The 18459-nt window shown below is 45.4% G+C and overlaps 1 protein-coding gene across 5 annotated transcripts in view; it reads left to right on the forward strand.

Moving 5' to 3' along the window:
* The window catches only part of LOC134891479 (uncharacterized), a 220921-nt gene that overhangs the window by 175240 nt on the left and 27222 nt on the right, over positions 1-18459 (forward strand). For 4 of the 5 annotated variants that reach the window (XM_063913535.1, XM_063913534.1, XM_063913537.1 and 1 more), the window contains 3 exons: positions 14167-14451; positions 14967-15305; positions 15386-15673. In XM_063913535.1, the coding sequence (XP_063769605.1) occupies positions 14167-14451; positions 14967-15305; positions 15386-15673 (912 nt within the window). The remainder of the gene's footprint in view (positions 1-14166; positions 14452-14966; positions 15306-15385; positions 15674-18459) is intronic. The other variant, XM_063913536.1, reaches the window with a different exon arrangement.

Genomic DNA, 18459 nt, shown 5'->3' on the forward strand with positions numbered 1-18459 from the left:
TAGGGTAAGCATTACTGCCTCACAGCACTCAGGTCATGAGTTCAATTCCTGGTCATGGCCTGTCTGTGTGGAGTGTGCATGTTCTTTTTATGTTTGTGTGGGTTTCTTCTGGGTATTCCTGTTTCCTCCCAGTCTCCCACACTCCAAAAACATATGTGAAGGTTATGTGGATATATGTGTGTGTGTGTGTGTGTGTGTGTGTGTGTGTGTGTGTGTGTGTGTGTGTGTGTGTGTGTGTGTGTGTGTGTGTGTGTTTGCTTTTTAGGGACTATCACTCCCATTCCAGTGGAACAGGGAGTGATATGAATTCTGATGTTATGTGTACAGCGCTGTGCAAATTAGTGGCACTATATAAGTAAACAATAATAATCATTTTGATACTTTAAGATAGGGCCTTGCGCATATGTTGGAGAAGCCATCACATTTCCCCTTTGTACTTAGCAGGAGCACATTAATTTGCTGTTCTGTCAGTAATAAAGGGGTAAATGCTAATTATGTACTGGAGAGCATAGTGGGGTTTTTTCCTGTTAGGGCAAATGTGTGTGTTTTTTTTACCCTGTGGAAGCCAAAGTGTTTTTTTGTTTTTTCCTGAAAGGGGCCAATGTGTTTGTCATTATTTTTCCTGTGGATGCCAATGTGTTTTTTTTTATTTCCTGTGTTGGCCAATGGGGAGGGGCGTGGAGGGGGAGGGAGGCTGAAGTTTTGCCTAGGGTGCTGAGAAATCTTGCACCGGCCCTGCGTCTAGCCCTGTAAGGAAAAAGGGGTTACCCCATAAGGGGACAGATTTTGATGAGGTATAAGGCCTAGAGAGCTTAGAACAGGTAGTCTTCAACGCCAAATAAGTATCATGAAAAATAATTAATATTGTGGTATATGTGTGTAGGAATAAGCTGTTTAGGAGTATGGCGCAATGCATCAACTGAAAAAGGAGTAACCATGGCTAATTCAGTGGGGGCATGTGTGTGTATATTTTTCTATCCAAAAGCCAATCACTGATATATCTGAAAAACATGACTTTAGTGAATAAAGCCTTAAGCATTTTCACATAGCGGGCGATCAGGCCTGAACTGCGCATGCATATGCACCACAGTGCGCAGGCACGACGGACCGCAGCAACAGGGATCGCCGGTCAGCGACGGGTTTGTGCGAAGGATCCGATCGCATGGGCGCTCGCAAGGAGATTGATAGAAAGAGGGCGTTTGTGAATGGCAACTGACCGTTTTCCGTCTGGAAAAACGCAGCCGTGTCCATGCATTGGAAGGGAGGGTGTCTGATGTCAATTCCAGTCCTGGACAGGCTGAAGTGATCGCAGCAGCTGAGTAAGTCCTGGGCTGCGCAGAGACTGCACAAAATCAGTTTGTGCAGCTCTGCTGCACATGCGACCGTACACTTGCACAGCGAAAAATACATTCCCCCTGTGGGTGGCGACTATCTGATCACAGGGCTGCCCAGCAATCAGGTCTGAATTAGGCCCTTAGTACAGAGTTTTTGCATTGGTTATGGATAAACCAATGGCAATGAATTGGATATGATAATTTTGAAAATCCACACTTTTAATAAAGTAAGTAATATCAGGGACAGTGGAAACAGGCCTCCAGCAATTTGGCTATCTACATAAGAATGGGGGTAAAGTTTAGGTGATATCAAAAAGATAATGTTAAGGCGATAGTGATACCTAGATATTTGAAGTGGGAAGTAATGTCACAAAAATGACCAAAAGCGCTGTCCTGTACATCTGCAGTACAAATGTCACTTTGGGGTAGTAGCTCATATTAATGAAGATTGATTTTGTAACCAGTAAGGGAACTGAGAGTGGACAATAAAGAAATTATAGTTGGAATGGAGGATATAGGGTTGGAGACAAAAAAGTGCATGTCATTCGCAAAGAGTGACATCTTAACCTCTGTAGCCTTAATAGAAATGCCTTTAAAATCAGTTGACATGTGTAAAGCTATTGTGAGCAGTTCAAGGGCCATTGCAAACAGCAGGGGGACATAGGACATCTGTGGCATGTACCCTGATGAACACAAAACGAGGAGGACAGATAGCCATTGCTGGACACCTTGAGAAGGGTAATAAATTGGCTAGGGAAGCCAAATTTGAGTAAGGTGTGGTAGAGGTGATCCCAAGTGACTAGGTGACTCACCTTTTTGGCATCCATGGATATAATAAATTGAGGAGAGTTGTTAGGGGATGGGGAAGCTGACTGTGGGGGAGTATTACTAAGCAGAGATAAAAGTGGAGAAGTGAGCCAGTGGAAAAGTTGCCCATGGCAACCAATCAGCATTGATGTAACATTTATAATTTGCATATTATAAAAGTATACAGAGCAGCTGATTGGTTGCCATGGGCAACTTCTCCACTGACACACTTCTCCACTTTTATCACTGCTTAGTACATGTTCACCTGTATCACTGAGATTCTTACAAATGTTAATGGTGGAATGCTGGCCTCAAATGAAGCTGGTTTGGTCTGATGCAATAATAGAGTGTAATATCAATGTTAACTGGTCGATATGAGGCTGGTAGCTCCATGTTACAACCCGGTTTTGGCAGGACCTTAATCTCTTCAGAATATAAGTGTTGTGGCACAATATGGTCTGAAAGAATAGAATTAAAAAAAAATGAGACAAGAAGGGACAAACCATCCTTACTCAAAATTTCAAAGAACTGACCTGAAAACCTGTTAGAGCCCAGGGCTTTCAATGGTTTTCATTTTTTATTGCATTGGTAACCTCCTCAGGAGTTATAAGAGCTACTAACATGTCTGCATGTGTTAGGATCTCCTGCTCTGTGCTGCCACGTCGCCATGGCAACCGGGAGGCAAGTGTTAGCGAAGTAACCTGAGCGCAGCTGATACTCCGGTCCGGGTTTTTACTGTGTAGTGGTTACAGGCTCTGTGCACGGCAGGGAATCCGGCGCTGGTTTTGTGCTCACAGTCTGTGAGGTCTGAGTGGGGCGTGGACAGCACCTGCTATATAAACCATCCTCTCAGGCTAGGCAAATGCTGCTGAATCTTTGTTTGTTAGTCAGTTCCAGAGAGTTAGCTAGTACTGTGTGACTTTGTATTTACTTGTTGCTTACTGCGAATAGGCCTTGGGATTCGGTACTTCATTCTGCCAATCCGGACCTAGCAGTAAGACTGGATTCAGTTGTTTAACCTGCTGGGGTTCTTTTGCTATTCTGTGAACCCAGCAGGTTTGCGGCTGTACTCTCAGACCTGCTTGTTTAATCCTCCCTCACTGTGCAGGGCGTCCAGGTGTCAGTTTAGTGGCAGTAAGCTGAACCTGTGCCCTGCAAGTGGGGGTTAGGATTGTGGATACTCTTCTTGTGTCTATATTTCTATCTCTGACCAAGGAGTTTATTCCCACACCCGTTGGTAACCCTTTGGGGGTTTTTCTGTTGCTCTTAGCAACATCATTTCAGGTGCTCCACATGTTAAATCACTACATCTCGCTTCATTGTCCGCTCTATTCCATCTGAGCATTCCTGACACTAGGGAGACACCCAGTTCCTGAGCCTTTGGGCTTCTCTGTTCACTTTGTGTTTATTAGTTATTCCATCACCTCCTGTGTATGTTATGTTATACTGTCTGTGAGTTCGTTTGCTTTGCATCCCTCTCTGTTCATACACTGGTATACTCCTGTTAGCACTGGTGTGCGTAACATATTCAGCAGCCTTACTCCTGTTGAAATTTTGTGGGAATATGGAGCATACCCCTCAAAATATTTTGCAACAGGTGGTCGATCAGGTGCAGGTCCTGACTCGACAATTTAATGAGATGTCCATTAAAATGAACACCCCGCAGGCCGCTAGCGGAGCTCCCGCAGCAGCAGCGGCAAGTTCAGGGGTTAAGGAGCTGAAAGTAAATCTCCCGGATCGTTTTTCTGGAGATCGCTCGCAGTTCTTTTGTTTCAAGGAGAGCTGTAAGCTATATTTCAGGCTTAGGCCCCAGTCTTCTGGGTCGGAGATTCAGCGGGTGGGCATGGTGATTTCCTTGCTACAAGGAGACCCACACGTCTGGGCATATGGGTTGCAGCCTGACTGTCCGTCGCTTAAAAGTGTTGATGCTTTTTTTACGGCACTGGGCATTTTGTATGATGACCCTGACAAGATGGCTTTAGCCGAGGCTCAGATTACGGTCCTTAAGCAAGGGCGACGGCCAGCTGAGGTTTATAGTACGGAGTTTCGGAGGTTGGCTCATGATACCCAGTGGAATGACCCAGCCCGGAGAAACCAGTACCGAAGGGGCCTTTCTGACCAGATAAAGGACCAACTGGTACAATATCCCTCGCCTGATAGCTTAGATCAGCTCATGCAGTTATCCATCCAGGTGGATAGACGGCTGAGAGAGCGTAGGCTTGAAAGGGAGACCGCAGTTTCCTTTTTTCCCAAGGGAACCTCAGACTCTGAGGAATATTCCGAGGAGCCTATGCAGATTGGGGCTACCCGCCTCTCCTCGCGTGAGAAGACGCGGAGGAGACAGCAGGGTTTGTGTTTGTACTGTGGGAATAAAGGTCATGTTGTAGTATCATGCCCAGAAAAGCCGGAAAACTTCAGGGCCTGAGGGTGATGGGAAATATCCTGTCAGGCCAGAAGTCAGAATTTCCCAAAAAGACTTTTCTCATTCCGGTGACTTTGGAGATCCTCGGTCAAACTGTCAGGACTGAGGCCTTTGTTGACAGTGGGGCCGATGGGGTTTTCATGGACCGTCAATTCGCCCTGGAACACTATGTTCCCTCAGTACCTTTGGCATCAGAGATTGAGATCTGTGGGTTAAACGGGGAACCATTGCCCCAGGGTAAAATTACCTCCTGCACCAGCCAAATTCCTTTGTTTATTGGAGCCACACACTCTGAAAAATTGTCTTTCTATGTGACTGTCTGTTCGTTTGCCCCATTGGTTTTGGGGTTACCCTGGTTAAGGACCCATAACCCTCAATTTGACTGGGTCTCTGGGGAGATTCTTAGTTGGGGTAGTGATTGTTTCAGGAGTTGCTTGAGCCTTCCAGTCAGGCTCTCGCAGCTAAGTTTGCCAGGATTGCCAGGATGTTATGCAGATTTTGCGGATGTGTTCTCCAAAAAAGTTGCGGAGGTACTACCTCCCCATCGCCCCTATGACTGTGCCATTGATTTGTTGCCGGATGCTAAGCTTCCCAAGAGCAGGTTGTACTCCCTGTCAGGTCCTGAGACTCAGGCTATGGCAGAGTACATTCAGGAGAACTTGGCTAAGGGATTTATCAGACCCTCACAGTCCCCAGTTGGGTCGGGGTTCTTCTTCGTGGGTAAAAAGGATGGTTCGTTGCGACCCTGCATCGACTTCAGGGAATTGAACCGTATCACGATTAAAAACTCGTACCCACTGCCTCTCATTTCGGTTTTGTTTGATCAGCTTCGTACTGCCACCATTTTTTCTAAAATTGACCTACGCGGTGCTTACAATCTAATCCGAATAAGAGAGGCGGATGAATGGAAGACTGCCTTTAATACCCACTCAGGGCATTATGAATATTTGGTGATGCCTTTTGGGCTCTCTAATGCCCCGGCAGTCTTCCAGGAATTCATGAACGATGTGCTCAGGGAATATTTGGATAGATTCTTAGTTGTTTATCTAGATGACATCCTAATCTTCTCCCATTCCCTGGAGGAACATCGGAAGCATGTACGCTTAGTCCTCCAGAAACTCAGAGACCACCAGCTTGGGGCGAAGCTGGAGAAGTGCGAATTTGAAGTCCAGCAAATCGCATTTCTAGGGTATATTATCTCCTCAGAAGGTTTCCAAATGGAGGGTTCTAAGGTACAGGCAGTCCTGGATTGCGTGCAGCCCACTAGTTTGAAGGCGCTTCAGCGTTTTCTGGGCTTTGCGAATTTTTATAGACGGTTTATCGCTGGATTTTCGTCTATAGTGGCCCCCTTGGTGGCACTCACTAAGAAAGGGGCGGATGTTGCTCACTGGTCTTGTGAGGCCAAAGCGGCCTTTGCCCGTCTCAAAAGGGCATTTGTCTCGGCCAAGGTGCTGCGACACCCAGATCCAGAGCGTCCTTTTGTGGTAGAAGTGGATGCCTCTGAGATAGGTATTGGGGCAGTGCTCTCTCAGATGGGGGTGTCTGATAATCGCCTTCATCCCTGTGCTTACTTTTCCCGTAAATTTTCGTCTGCCGAGATGAATTATGATGTGGGTAACCGGGAATTGTTGGCTATAAAGGATGCACTCGGGGAGTGGAGACATTGGCTTGAGGGGGCTAAGTTTGTGGTCTCAATTCTCACCGACCATAAGAATCTGGCATATTTAGAGTCAGCAAAGCAGCTCAATGCCAGGCAGGCACGATGGGCTTTGTTTTTTGCTCGCTTTAATTTTTTGATAACATATCGCCCTGGGTCAAAAAACATCAAGGCTGATGCGCTCTCGCGGAGTTTTGCTCCAGTCCAAGAGACCACCGAGGAGCCATTGCCCATTGTGTCCCCATCATGTATTAAAGTGGGCATTACCCAGGACCTCTTGTCATTAGTCCTTAGAGCACAGGAGCAGGCTCCTCCAGACCTTCCGGTAGGTCTCTTGTTTGTGCCTCCTAGGTTAAGACAGCGACTGTTCCTGGAATTCCATGCCAAGAGGTCGGCAGGGCATCCGGGTATTGCCAGAACTCGGGAGTTGCTGTCTAGGGCGGTGTGGTGGCCCTCGGTGGCTAGGGATGTGGATCAGTGGGTTCGGGCATGTGACGTTTGTGCCCGAAATAAAACTCCTAGAGGGGTTCCTGTCGGCCCATTACATCCACTCTCTATTCCATCTAAGCCATGGACCCACATTTCCATGGATTTTGTGGTGGACTTGCCCAAATCCTCGGGGATGACAGCCATTTGGGTTGTCGTTGACAGGTTTTCGAAGATGGCGCATTTCGTTCCACTGGTTGGGTTGCCATCGGCCAGACGCCTGTCTGAGTTATTTATGCAGCATGTTGTGCGCCTCCACGGGTTGCCACTTGATGTGGTCTCTGACCGTGGGTCCCAGTTTGTGGCCAAATTCTGGAGGGCATTTTGTTCTGATCTCCAGATTTCTGTGAGCTTGTCGTCAGGCTACCATCCACAGTCTAATGGGCAGACTGAGAGGGTGAACCAGTCCTTGGAGCAGTTCCTCAGGTGTTATGTCTCCAAGTGTCATACTGACTGGGTTGCTCATCTGTCCATGGCGGAGTTTGCCTATAACAACGCGGCTCACTCTGCTACAGGGATCTCTCCCTTCCTTTGTGTGTATGGGCATCATCCTAAGGCCAATTCTTTTGACCCCCTGGATTCCACGCCTGGTGGTTCCTCTGTGGTTTCGACCCTTAGGGGTATTTGGAGGAAAGTGAAGAAAGTCCTTGTGTCTGTGTCATTAGTGACCAAAAGGGTTTTTGATAAGCGGAGAAGACCCTGCAGCTTCAAATTAGGAGACTTCGTCTGGTTGTCCACCAAGAATTTGAAGTTGAGACAGCCATCTCATAAGTTAGGCCCCCGGTTCATCGGCCCTTATAAGATCACCAGGGTTATCAATCCGGTGGCATTTCAGTTAGATCTGCCCCGTTCATTGGGTATCAATAAAACATTTCATTGTTCCCTTTTAAAACTGGCGGTTAGTAATCCTTCTTCCAGTGGAAGACCGTCTCCTCTTCTGATACGGGGTCAGAGGGAGTTTGTGGTTGAGAGGGTTCTTGACTCCAAGATGGTTCGGGGTCGGCTGTCATTTTTGGTGCACTGGAAGGGGTATGGCCCGGAGGAGCGGTCGTGGGTGCGCAGTTGTGATCTTCATGCCCCCAGACTGATACGCTCTTTCTTCTCGCAGTTCCCCGATAAACCCGGTGGTAGGGGTTCTTTGACCCCTCGTCAGAGGGGGGGTACTGTTAGGATCTCCTGCTCTGTGCTGCCACGTCGCCATGGCAACCGGGAGGCAAGTGTTAGCGAAGTAACCTGAGCGCAGCTGATACTCCGGTCCGGGTTTTTACTGTGTAGTGGTTACAGGCTCTGTGCACGGCAGGGAATCCGGCGCTGGTTTTGTGCTCACAGTCTGTGAGGTCTGAGTGGGGCGTGGACAGCACCTGCTATATAAACCATCCTCTCAGGCTAGGCAAATGCTGCTGAATCTTTGTTTGTTAGTCAGTTCCAGAGAGTTAGCTAGTACTGTGTGACTTTGTATTTACTTGTTGCTTACTGCAAATAGGCCTTGGGATTCGGTACTTCATTCTGCCAATCCGGACCTAGCAGTAAGACTGGATTCAGTTGTTTAACCTGCTGGGGTTCTTTTGCTATTCTGTGAACCCAGCAGGTTTGCGGCTGTACTCTCAGACCTGCTTGTTTAATCCTCCCTCACTGTGCAGGGCGTCCAGGTGTCAGTTTAGTGGCAGTAAGCTGAACCTGTGCCCTGCAAGTGGGGGTTAGGATTGTGGATACTCTTCTTGTGTCTATATTTCTATCTCTGACCAAGGAGTTTATTCCCACACCCGTTGGTAACCCTTTGGGGGGTTTTCTGTTGCTCTTAGCAACATCATTTCAGGTGCTCCACATGTTAAATCACTACATCTCGCTTCATTGTCCGCTCTATTCCATCTGAGCATTCCTGACACTAGGGAGACACCCAGTTCCTGAGCCTTTGGGCTTCTCTGTTCACTTTGTGTTTATTAGTTATTCCATCACCTCCTGTGTATGTTATGTTATACTGTCTGTGAGTTCGTTTGCTTTGCATCCCTCTCTGTTCATACACCGGTATACTCCTGTTAGCACTGGTGTGCGTAACAGCATGTGCCGACGATATCAATGGTAAAATTACATGATCCCAAAACTCGGATTTCGGAGCCAGAGCTATACGTGGCTGAGTTTATAGGTCCTCATAAAAAGCCCCAAGCAGGTTAGCAATGTCCTGGCCCTTCCACACCTGAACACCATCATGAGCTCAAAGAGAGGAAATAGAAGAAGGGGTAGTGTGGCTATGTAGCAAGTTAGACGAAAGTCTTCCTCATTTTTTACCATGTTAGTAGAATTGGCAATTTTTACAGAATGTGTGATGGGAGGCAAGTTGATCTAATACGTCACCAAAATGAGACTAGGCTTTCTGATATACTTCACAGGAAGATGGGGAGGTGCAGGATTTAAAGTCTTAAATGGAAACATTAAGGTCAGCGTTGGCTTGTATGTATAGCTGCACACAATCTCTTTTATGTTTGGACACATATGCAATAATCTCCCCTCTAAAAACAGATTTAGCAGCCTGCCAGTAGAAGGAAGGGGTGTCTACATGATCAACATTATTAAACACATATTCACGCCACTTTGCCTCCAACATATTTTGACATTTAACTGAATTAGCTAGATAGGATGGGAATCCTGCACAGTCTATAAGAACCACAATCAGTCACTGGAATGAGGGAAAACGAAATCAAGTCATGCTCATATAACCCAATTGGTTCAATACCAGAGTCCTTAACTCTGGACACAAGTTTATCCGACAGTAGTAAGTAATCTATGAAAGACAAAGTGGCATGAGCAAAGGACACACACATGAACTCTCTGTTGGTGGGATGAAATACCTTCCATACATTTACCAACTGGAGGTCAGAAGCCAAACAAGGGTATACTAAGCAAAGATGGGCAACAGTGATGGCAAGTTAATGTTGGCGAACCATGTTGTAGGAGAATCAATAAAGAGACTGAGTTTGGCAAGTATGGCTTGGAAAAAAGTTTGGAGTAGGCACTAGGTGCGTATAAATTGCACAGTGTAAATTTATCCCCTTGTATAGCAAGCTCAGGAATAACATATTGCCTAAAGAGTTTGGCAAAAAACATGTGTTATTGAGGGACCAATTGGTTCTTAACCAATGTAACTATACCACGTTTCTTGGAAGTATAAGCGGTGTAAGACAATACAGAATAACCCATGATGTTAACTTTCAAAATTTTGGCCTGTAGTAGAGGAGTTTCTTGCAGCATTGCAACATCCATACCCAGTTTAAGTACTGTATATAGGTAAGAAATTGTTTCCTCCTAATGAGGGAATTTATCCCACTAACATTCCAAAAACAGATTTTAAGAGGGGTCATTTCAGAGCATATCTAAAACAGTATATAAAGCGAGATCTCGACATAAAAAAGATTAACTAAGCAGTGTGTACATTTCTAGTGAGGGCTATGAGTAGGAAAACCTGCAATATACATTATGCTGAAACATAATCTTATAGTAAACTAACAAGGTTATATAATAACCAGCATCCGCCACTGATAGCAAATCGAACCAGTGCACTCTAGCGTCATACAGGTGAGAGAGAGAACTGGGAAGAAAAGGGGAGAGAGTTGTAAAGGGGAAAAAGAGGATAAGGCTGGAAAATATAATAACAAGAGAAAACAACAAAATAAATCAAAGCAGGGACAATGCTCCCCTGCAGACCATCAGGCATAAAATCAAATTTCCTGGCATACAAAAAGAGAAAAAAAATAAAAATAAGAAGCAAGCATCAATAAACACCAAATGTATAACAGAGTAAAGGGCTCTAATGACCCGTAGCAGACAATAATCATTTCACATGGCTGGTAAACATGGCAAAAACTAATTTACATATACTGATATAGCAAAATTGTCAGGATCTGGTAAGTGGGTGTATCCTAAACCAGTGTCAGAGCTGTGAGGAGCTTGATTAGCAGAGTGTTGAAAGTGAGAGGGTCTGCTGTAATTTCTTCGCATCAGTAGAGTCACTAGCTCAGCTGGGACTTGGAACTGGATAGCTGATGGCTTGGAGGATACCAGGAGGTAAAAGGCGGGGAACTAAAACAAACACCAAGTTGTTGACGGAGACCCAGAGCAGGGATGTGTGGAGTATAACTTGCCAGTGGTTTTCACCAGGGTATTCCGCAAGGGAATTTGGTCTTAACAGGCCAATCGGCGTCCCCTTTGTGAGTCACTTGAAATTAGTACTAAATGAACTGTGAGAAATGACTTGCAGACTAAGTCCTATAAACAAGGTACCGATGGTAACTGGAACTGAACCGGAAGTGACAGTAATTGATATATGACTGGAGACAATGGTAATTAGTATTGGATTGGAGCCAATGGTAGTTGATATCGGACTGGAATTGATGGTAGATTGGTATTGGACTGGAACAAATGGTATCAGATTGGAACCGATTGTGGATTGGTATTGGACTGGGACCAATGGTATCGGACTGGAACCAATGGTACTAGTTAGTTATAGAGATCAGAAGAAACAACAAGAGATTCAGAGCTATGGGCCCTCATTCCGAGTTGTTCGCTCGCTAGCTGCTTTTAGCAGCTTTGCACACGCTAAGCCGCCGCCTACTGGGAGTAAATCTTAGCATAGTAAAATTGCGAACGAAAGATTCTCAAAATTGCGAATAGACAGTTCTTAGCAGTTTCTGAGTAGCTCCAGACTTACTCGGCATCTGCGATCAGTTCAGTGCTTGTCGTTCCTGGTTTGACGTCACAAACACACCCAGCGTTCGTCCAGACACTCCTCTGTTTCTCCAGCCACTCCCACGTTTTTTCCCCAGAAACGGTAGCGTTTTTTCGCACACACCCATAAAACGGCCTGTTTCCGCCCAGAAACACCCACTTCCTGTCAATCACACTCCGATCACCAGAACGAAGAAAAAACCTTGTAATGCCGTGAGTAAAATACCTAACTGCACAGCAAATTTACTTGGCGCAGTCGCAGTGCGGACATTGCGCATGCGCATTAGCGGCTAATCGCTCCGTTGCGATAAAAAAATAACGAGCGAACAACTCGGAATGACCACCATAGTCAGGAATCAGTGTTGCTGACTGGATACTCTGAGGAGTGCAGGTACAAAGCTCACATGCAGAGCTGTGTGACTTGTGGCACTGGCAACCTTGGCCTTATTGGTCTGGGAGTTTTATACCTGTGCAGGAGTCCAGATCAGTTGCGCCTGTCAGCTGATCACCTAACTGACCAGAATTGGTGGGAAACTTATCACATGATGCAAAGCAAGATAAAACTAGGCCATGAGGCACGCCAACTCCACAACCAGAGTCCTGCCCTCTGCACACCTGTTCTGAACAATGGTGCAAGTAGAAATATTTTCTTAGTGGTACTGAGTGCCAAAAAATGGGCATGGGCATGTGTTGCGAGTGGGCGTGGCCACATGCTGCTAGTGGGAGTGGCTAAAATACACTAGTGGCATTGCCACACGACAGACCTTTTTTTTTTTTTTTTATCTGGAGGCAAGGCTAAACATATATAGTAATGCCTCCAGTATAATAGAAATATATAGTGATACCTCCAGTATAATAGAAATATATAGTAATGCCCCCAATTTAATAACAATATATAGTAATGCCTCCATTATAACAGGAAAATACAGCCACTGTCATACTCCCAGCAAACCTGACAAAGTGGAAGGAGCTGTCATGCTGCCAAGCACCGTGGTCTTGTTGCTTTGTGGTGCATTATAATTGTCGTAATGGCAAAGTGTGTGGCAGGTGGTACTGAGTACCCACTGTCAAAATCGTATAGGTACTCCGTACTCAAACATACCCGCATACTTGCACCACTGGTTCTGAACCCCTGATAGAGCGGGTTCTGGCAGCAGAGACCATCTTCGCAGCGCTGGAATCTCACCAGTGGCTGGACAGGTAGTAAATGGGGTCTGATTCTGTGGTCTGTACTTGGAGCTGTGACAGAAATGATTATAGAAATATGTGTAATCAAAACTTAAACTTGTTCAGATTATAAATTACATTTTAGGTGGAAAGCACATGTATCCTGACTAACCTGAATTATTTAACATGCAAAAAGACGTATTCCACAATACAAATTCATTTTGTGCTTGTTTTGTACATTTTAACCAATGGATTTTGCACATAAAAGTGTGGAAACAAAAGTGTGAAAAATGTTATGTATTCTAATTAGACCATGTCGAAATGGAGCGATCAATGCTGAGTTAAGGCCAGGCGCACATATGACCCTAGTTTAGAACCCATATGCAGAAGAGATTTAATCTAAAGGATAGTATGATTTAAATGGGTTTTTGATGAAGATGCATTTACGGTGATATTCTCTGTTTAGCAGGGGGCTGAAGAGCATTGCTTGCTGTGCAAACACACTTAGAAATGTTTGCTACCAAAATTTGTCATGGAATTTCTCTTGTACCTTTCAGACTGTCCTGAAGTGAGACTCAGTCCATACTTGTCTGGCCTGGTACAAGTCTCTCTCATTAGTGAGTACAGACCGCACATGCACATATTGCTGACAGTTCCTCAAAACTTCGGATCACCGCCCCCTGGTGCCGTAAAACAGGATGACATCTAGCAATCAGAGCTAGGTGATTGCCAGTGATACTTTGTTTCTGAAATGCACACCAGGCTCTTGATTATTATTTCTATGTACAGACTGTGATGTTTTGATTACTAAACTAGTGCACCAGACCTTTATAACCTTGACTATGAGTTTGTCAGCCATTATCTTCCCCGCATGTGTATGATCTTTGGAGCTGACCACTGACCACTACTTTGCCCACGTGTATTAAACCCAGTACTGTCTGACTACATATTAATACTGTATATGGGAAAGTGCATTACTACACATCGCATTTTGGATGCACTACATCCCGCCACTTATCAGGTGCGTAGCGGCGTTAATAGGTTGTAGGTCTTCTGGGTTTATGACCTGTAGTCCCTGTGCATATCCACTGAATGATGCGCACACCACAGGAGCCACTGGGAGGAATCCGATCCCAATAGGCTTCTATTATGCAACACCATCTATAGATGTTATTGCGTAACGGGTCCAAACTCCAGAAGGTGTCACATTCCGGAGCTTGGTTTCTATGACAAATGCAGCCAATACTCTGAAAACGTCAGTTATTTGCTTTTAGTACATCCCAACCCTAGTCAATAACCACTGTAAGAAAAAGGCATAAACATAAGGTGCACATGTCATAAAGAACCCTAATGTCCTTCACTTGCTTGAACAGTTTAAGACATAAATGAGGCCAAATGCAGCAGAATTTTAACAAAAACAATGGAAATGGCTAAAATAATGAAAAGGATGGTCATGTACATACATAATAGTAGACAATACTGACTTGACATTATTCGTCCCCCACGAGCCTTACCAGGCAGACATGCAAAACAGCAGATGGTTATTTTTTCATTTTTTTTCAATCCCCTGCTAGTGCCTGATGGTGACATATTGAAGCCATCCTTCAAGGACCTTTTTCATTATAAGAATGCCACAGTTTCCTGTAAAATTAATGTTGACGACACTAAAATGCAATTACTAATGAATGGACTACCAAAGAAAAGCACACAGGCACAAATCAAACATAACAACGTGACATGGAAACAGATCACAGCACAAGTCACCCTGGAAGAGTGGAACACCACTACAAACGTCTCCTGCATATTACAACCGCCACAGGCAGCCCTTCAAAGAAAGCTGAGCATTATACGGATAAACAGTAAGTCACAATACTATAAAGTATCTTATGTATGCATAGTCTGTGGGGGAGATGTATCAAGCCTGGGATAGAGATAAAATGGAGTAGCTGCCCAAAGCAACCAATCAGCTGTCATTTCAAAGACTGCTAGATAAATTGCAGTTAGAAGCTGATTGGTTTCTTTGGCAACTTCTTCAATTAATCACTCTCCAATGCTTGATACATCCCCCTATTACTGTATGTATTCAGCAATTGGTTTACAGTCTCTTAGTTGTTTTGTGTCAGTGTAGCAGCAATATACAGTACTGATTATAATATCCTCTGAGCTCTAGTCAGTCTGTCTCTTAAAGAATAACACAATTATGTACAGTCTGTGGTATTTAATTGGATACATAATAGAATATGAAGGATGTCACTTTTAAGTTTACTCTGTGAAAATAAATCACAACAATAATGTTAGAGAATATTTTAGCTGGATATTAATCTGACAAAGTTTTCATATACAATAATAAAAATAAAAATAAAATGTGTTTCAGAAGCAGAGGAGATGAAGGTGCCAGTGGTATATTTACTGCCTCCTGCCCATGAGAGCGTGATTATGGAGGATCTCCTGACTTTGGTCTGTTTGGTGCAGGACTATTACCCAGAAGATCTCTTTGTGACCTGGAGTATCAATGACTCTCTAAACATGCAGAATGTTACAAGCTCCAGTTCTGCAAACTGCAACAGCAATACAAAGCGCTGCTCCACCACCAGTCAGCTGACCGTACTGAAGAGCGAGTGGATCAGAGGCACAAGTTACTCATGCCTTGTAGCCCATATCTCTTCTGATGAATTTATTAGGAGGAAAATTAGTGCGCCACTCAACAAATCAGGTAAATATATTCCTTATTTCATAAGCAGCAAGTATATAATCATTATCCGCACTTACAGTACCTACTATTTTGTTTTTCAGAAAATTCACTTGTGAAACCTGAACACTATATCCTGAAGCCGGACTTCAAGGAGCTCTTTCTTTCCAAAACTGCTACAGTCAAATGTGCAACCAATATTCTCAGCAATGACATACGTTGGTTAATGAATGGAATAGAAATGAACACATCATGGCAAATACACAAAGAACAGATTTTGCATAATAATTCAACATGGGCTCAAAGCACAATACAAATCCCCTTGGAAGAGTGGAAAAACATATCAGAGCTGTCCTGCAAACTGAATAATTCACAAGAACTCCAACTCACAAGTGAGTTATATACCAACCTACACCTAGTATACAGGACGGGCCCATGTCTTTGGCTGCCCTAGGAAAACCATTCTTATCCAACAATGACCCCCTAATGTGTTGCCTTGCCTCACCTCTTTAACCTCATAAGGCACATGGAGGGTCAGTATTCTTTCCCTTCAGACTGGTAGTGTGTGGCTAGGCTGAGAGATATCATAGCCTGGCACACCACTCCCTGCCCATTGCCAGCATAGAGGAGAAGCAGCTGGCATCTTTCCAGGTACGAAGTTGCCTCCTGCTGCCCATTAATGTCAGTGCTCTAGATCCTGTGCATGTGTGCCATGGGCTAAATCAGAACACTGACAGCATGTCAACATGAATATATATATATATATATATATTTCTCTATCGTCCTAGTGGATGCTGGGGTTCCTGAAAGGACCATGGGGAATAGCGGCTCCGCAGGAGACAGGGCACAAAAAGTAAAGCTTTTCCAGATCAGGTGGTGTGCACTGGCTCCTCCCCCTATGACCCTCCTCCAGACTCCAGTTAGATTTTTGTGCCCGGCCGAGAAGGGTGCAATCTAGGTGGCTCTCCTAAAGAGCTGCTTAGAAAAAGTTTAGCTAGGTTTTTTATTTTACAGTGATTCCTGCTGGCAACAGGATCACTGCAGCGAGGGACTGAGGGGAGAAGGAGTCAACTCACCTGCGTGCAGGATGGATTGGCTTCTTGGCTACTGGACATCAAGCTCCAGAGGGACGATCACAGGTACAGCCTGGATGGTCACCGGAGCCGCGCCGCCGGCCCCCTTGCAGATGCTGAAGTCAGAAGAGGTCCAGAATCGGCGGCTGAAGACTCCTGCAGTCTTCTAAAGGTAGCGCACAGCACTGCAGCTGTGCGCCATTTTCCTCTCAGCACACTTCACACGGCAGTCACTGAGGGTGCAGGGCGCTGGGAGGGGGGCGCCCTGGGAGGCAAATGTAACCTATATAAAGGCTAAAAATACCTCACATATAGCCCCCAGAGGCTATATGGAGATATTTAACCCCTGCCTGATTTCTCTAAATAGCGGGAGACGAGCCCGCCAGAAAAGGGGCGGGGCCTATCTCCTCAGCACACGGCGCCATTTCCTCTCACAGCTCCGCTGGTCAGGACGGCTCCCAAGTCTCTCCCCTGCACTGCACTACAGAAACAGGGTAAAACAGAGAGGGGGGGCAAATTTATGGCGATATTTTGATATAACAAAGCAGCTATAAGGGAGCACTTATTATAAGGCTATCCCTGATATATATATATAGCGCTTTTGGTGTGTGCTGGCAAACTCTCCCTCTGTCTCCCCAAAGGGCTAGTGGGTCCTGTCTTCGTTAGGAGCATTCCCTGTGTGTCTGCTGTGTGTCGGTACGTGTGTGTCGACATGTATGAGGACGATATTGGCGTGGAGGCGGAGCAATTGCCAAATATGAGGATGTCACCCCCTAGGGAGTCGACACCAGAATGGATGCCTTTATTTATGGAACTACGGGATAGTGTCAACACGCTAAAGCAGTCGTTTGACGACATGAGACGGCCGGACAATCAATTAGTGCCTGTCCAGGCGACTCAAACACCGTCAGGGGCTGTGAAACGCCCTTTGCCTCAGTCGGTCGACACAGACCCAGACACAGGCGATGACTCCAGTGGTGACGGTGACGAATCAACCGTATTTTCCAGTAGGGCCACACGTTATATGATTTTGGCAATGAAGGAGGCGTTACATTTAGCTGATACTACAGGTACCACTAAACAGGGTATTATGTGGGGTGTGAAAAAACTACCTATAGTTTTTCCTGAATCAGAAGAATTAAATGACGTGTGTAATGAAGCGTGGGTTGCCCCTGATAAAAAGCTGATAATTTCAAAGAAATTATTGGCATTATACCCTTTCCCGCCAGAGGTTAGGGAGCGCTGGGAAACACCTCCTAGGGTGGACAAGGCGCTAACACGCTTATCTAAACAAGTGGCGTTACCCTCTCCTGAGACGGCCGCACTTAAAAATCCATCAGATAGGAGGATGGAAAATATCCAAAAAAGTATATACACACATGCAGGTGTTATACTACGACCAGCTATAGCGACTGCCTGGATGTGCAGTGCTGGGGTAGTTTGGTCAGAGTCCCTGATTGAAAATATTGATACCCTGGACAGGGACAATATTTTACTGTCGTTAGAACAAATAAAGGATGCATTTCTTTATATGCGTGATGCACAGAGGGATATCTGCACACTGGCATCACGGGTAAGTGCTATGTCCATTTCGGCCAGAAGAACTTTATGGACGCGACAGTGGACAGGCGATGCGGACTCAAAACGGCATATGGAAGTTTTGCAGTATAAAGGGGAGGAGTTATTTGGAGTCGGTCTATCAGATTTGGTGGCCACGGCTACAGCCGGGAAATCCACCTTTCTACCTCAAGTCACTCCCCAACAGAAAAAGGCACCGACCTTTCAACCGCAGCCCTTTCGTTCCTTTAAAAATAAGAGAGCAAAGGGCTATTCATATCTGCCACGAGGCAGAGGTCGAGGGAAGAGACAGCAACAGGCAGCTCCTTCCCAGGAACAGAAGCCCTCCCCGGCTTCTACAAAAGCCTCAGCATGACGCTGGGGCTTCTCAAGCGGACTCGGGGACGGTGGGGGGTCGTCTCAAAAATTACAGCGCGCAGTGGGCTCACTCGCAAGTAGATCCCTGGATCCTGCAGATAATATCTCAGGGGTACAGGTTGGAATTAGAGACAGATCCACCTCGCCGTTTCCTGAAGTCTGCTTTACCA

This window comes from Pseudophryne corroboree, chromosome 1, assembly GCF_028390025.1.
Source record: "Pseudophryne corroboree isolate aPseCor3 chromosome 1, aPseCor3.hap2, whole genome shotgun sequence".
In the NCBI taxonomy this organism is placed as follows: Eukaryota; Metazoa; Chordata; class Amphibia; order Anura; family Myobatrachidae; genus Pseudophryne; species Pseudophryne corroboree.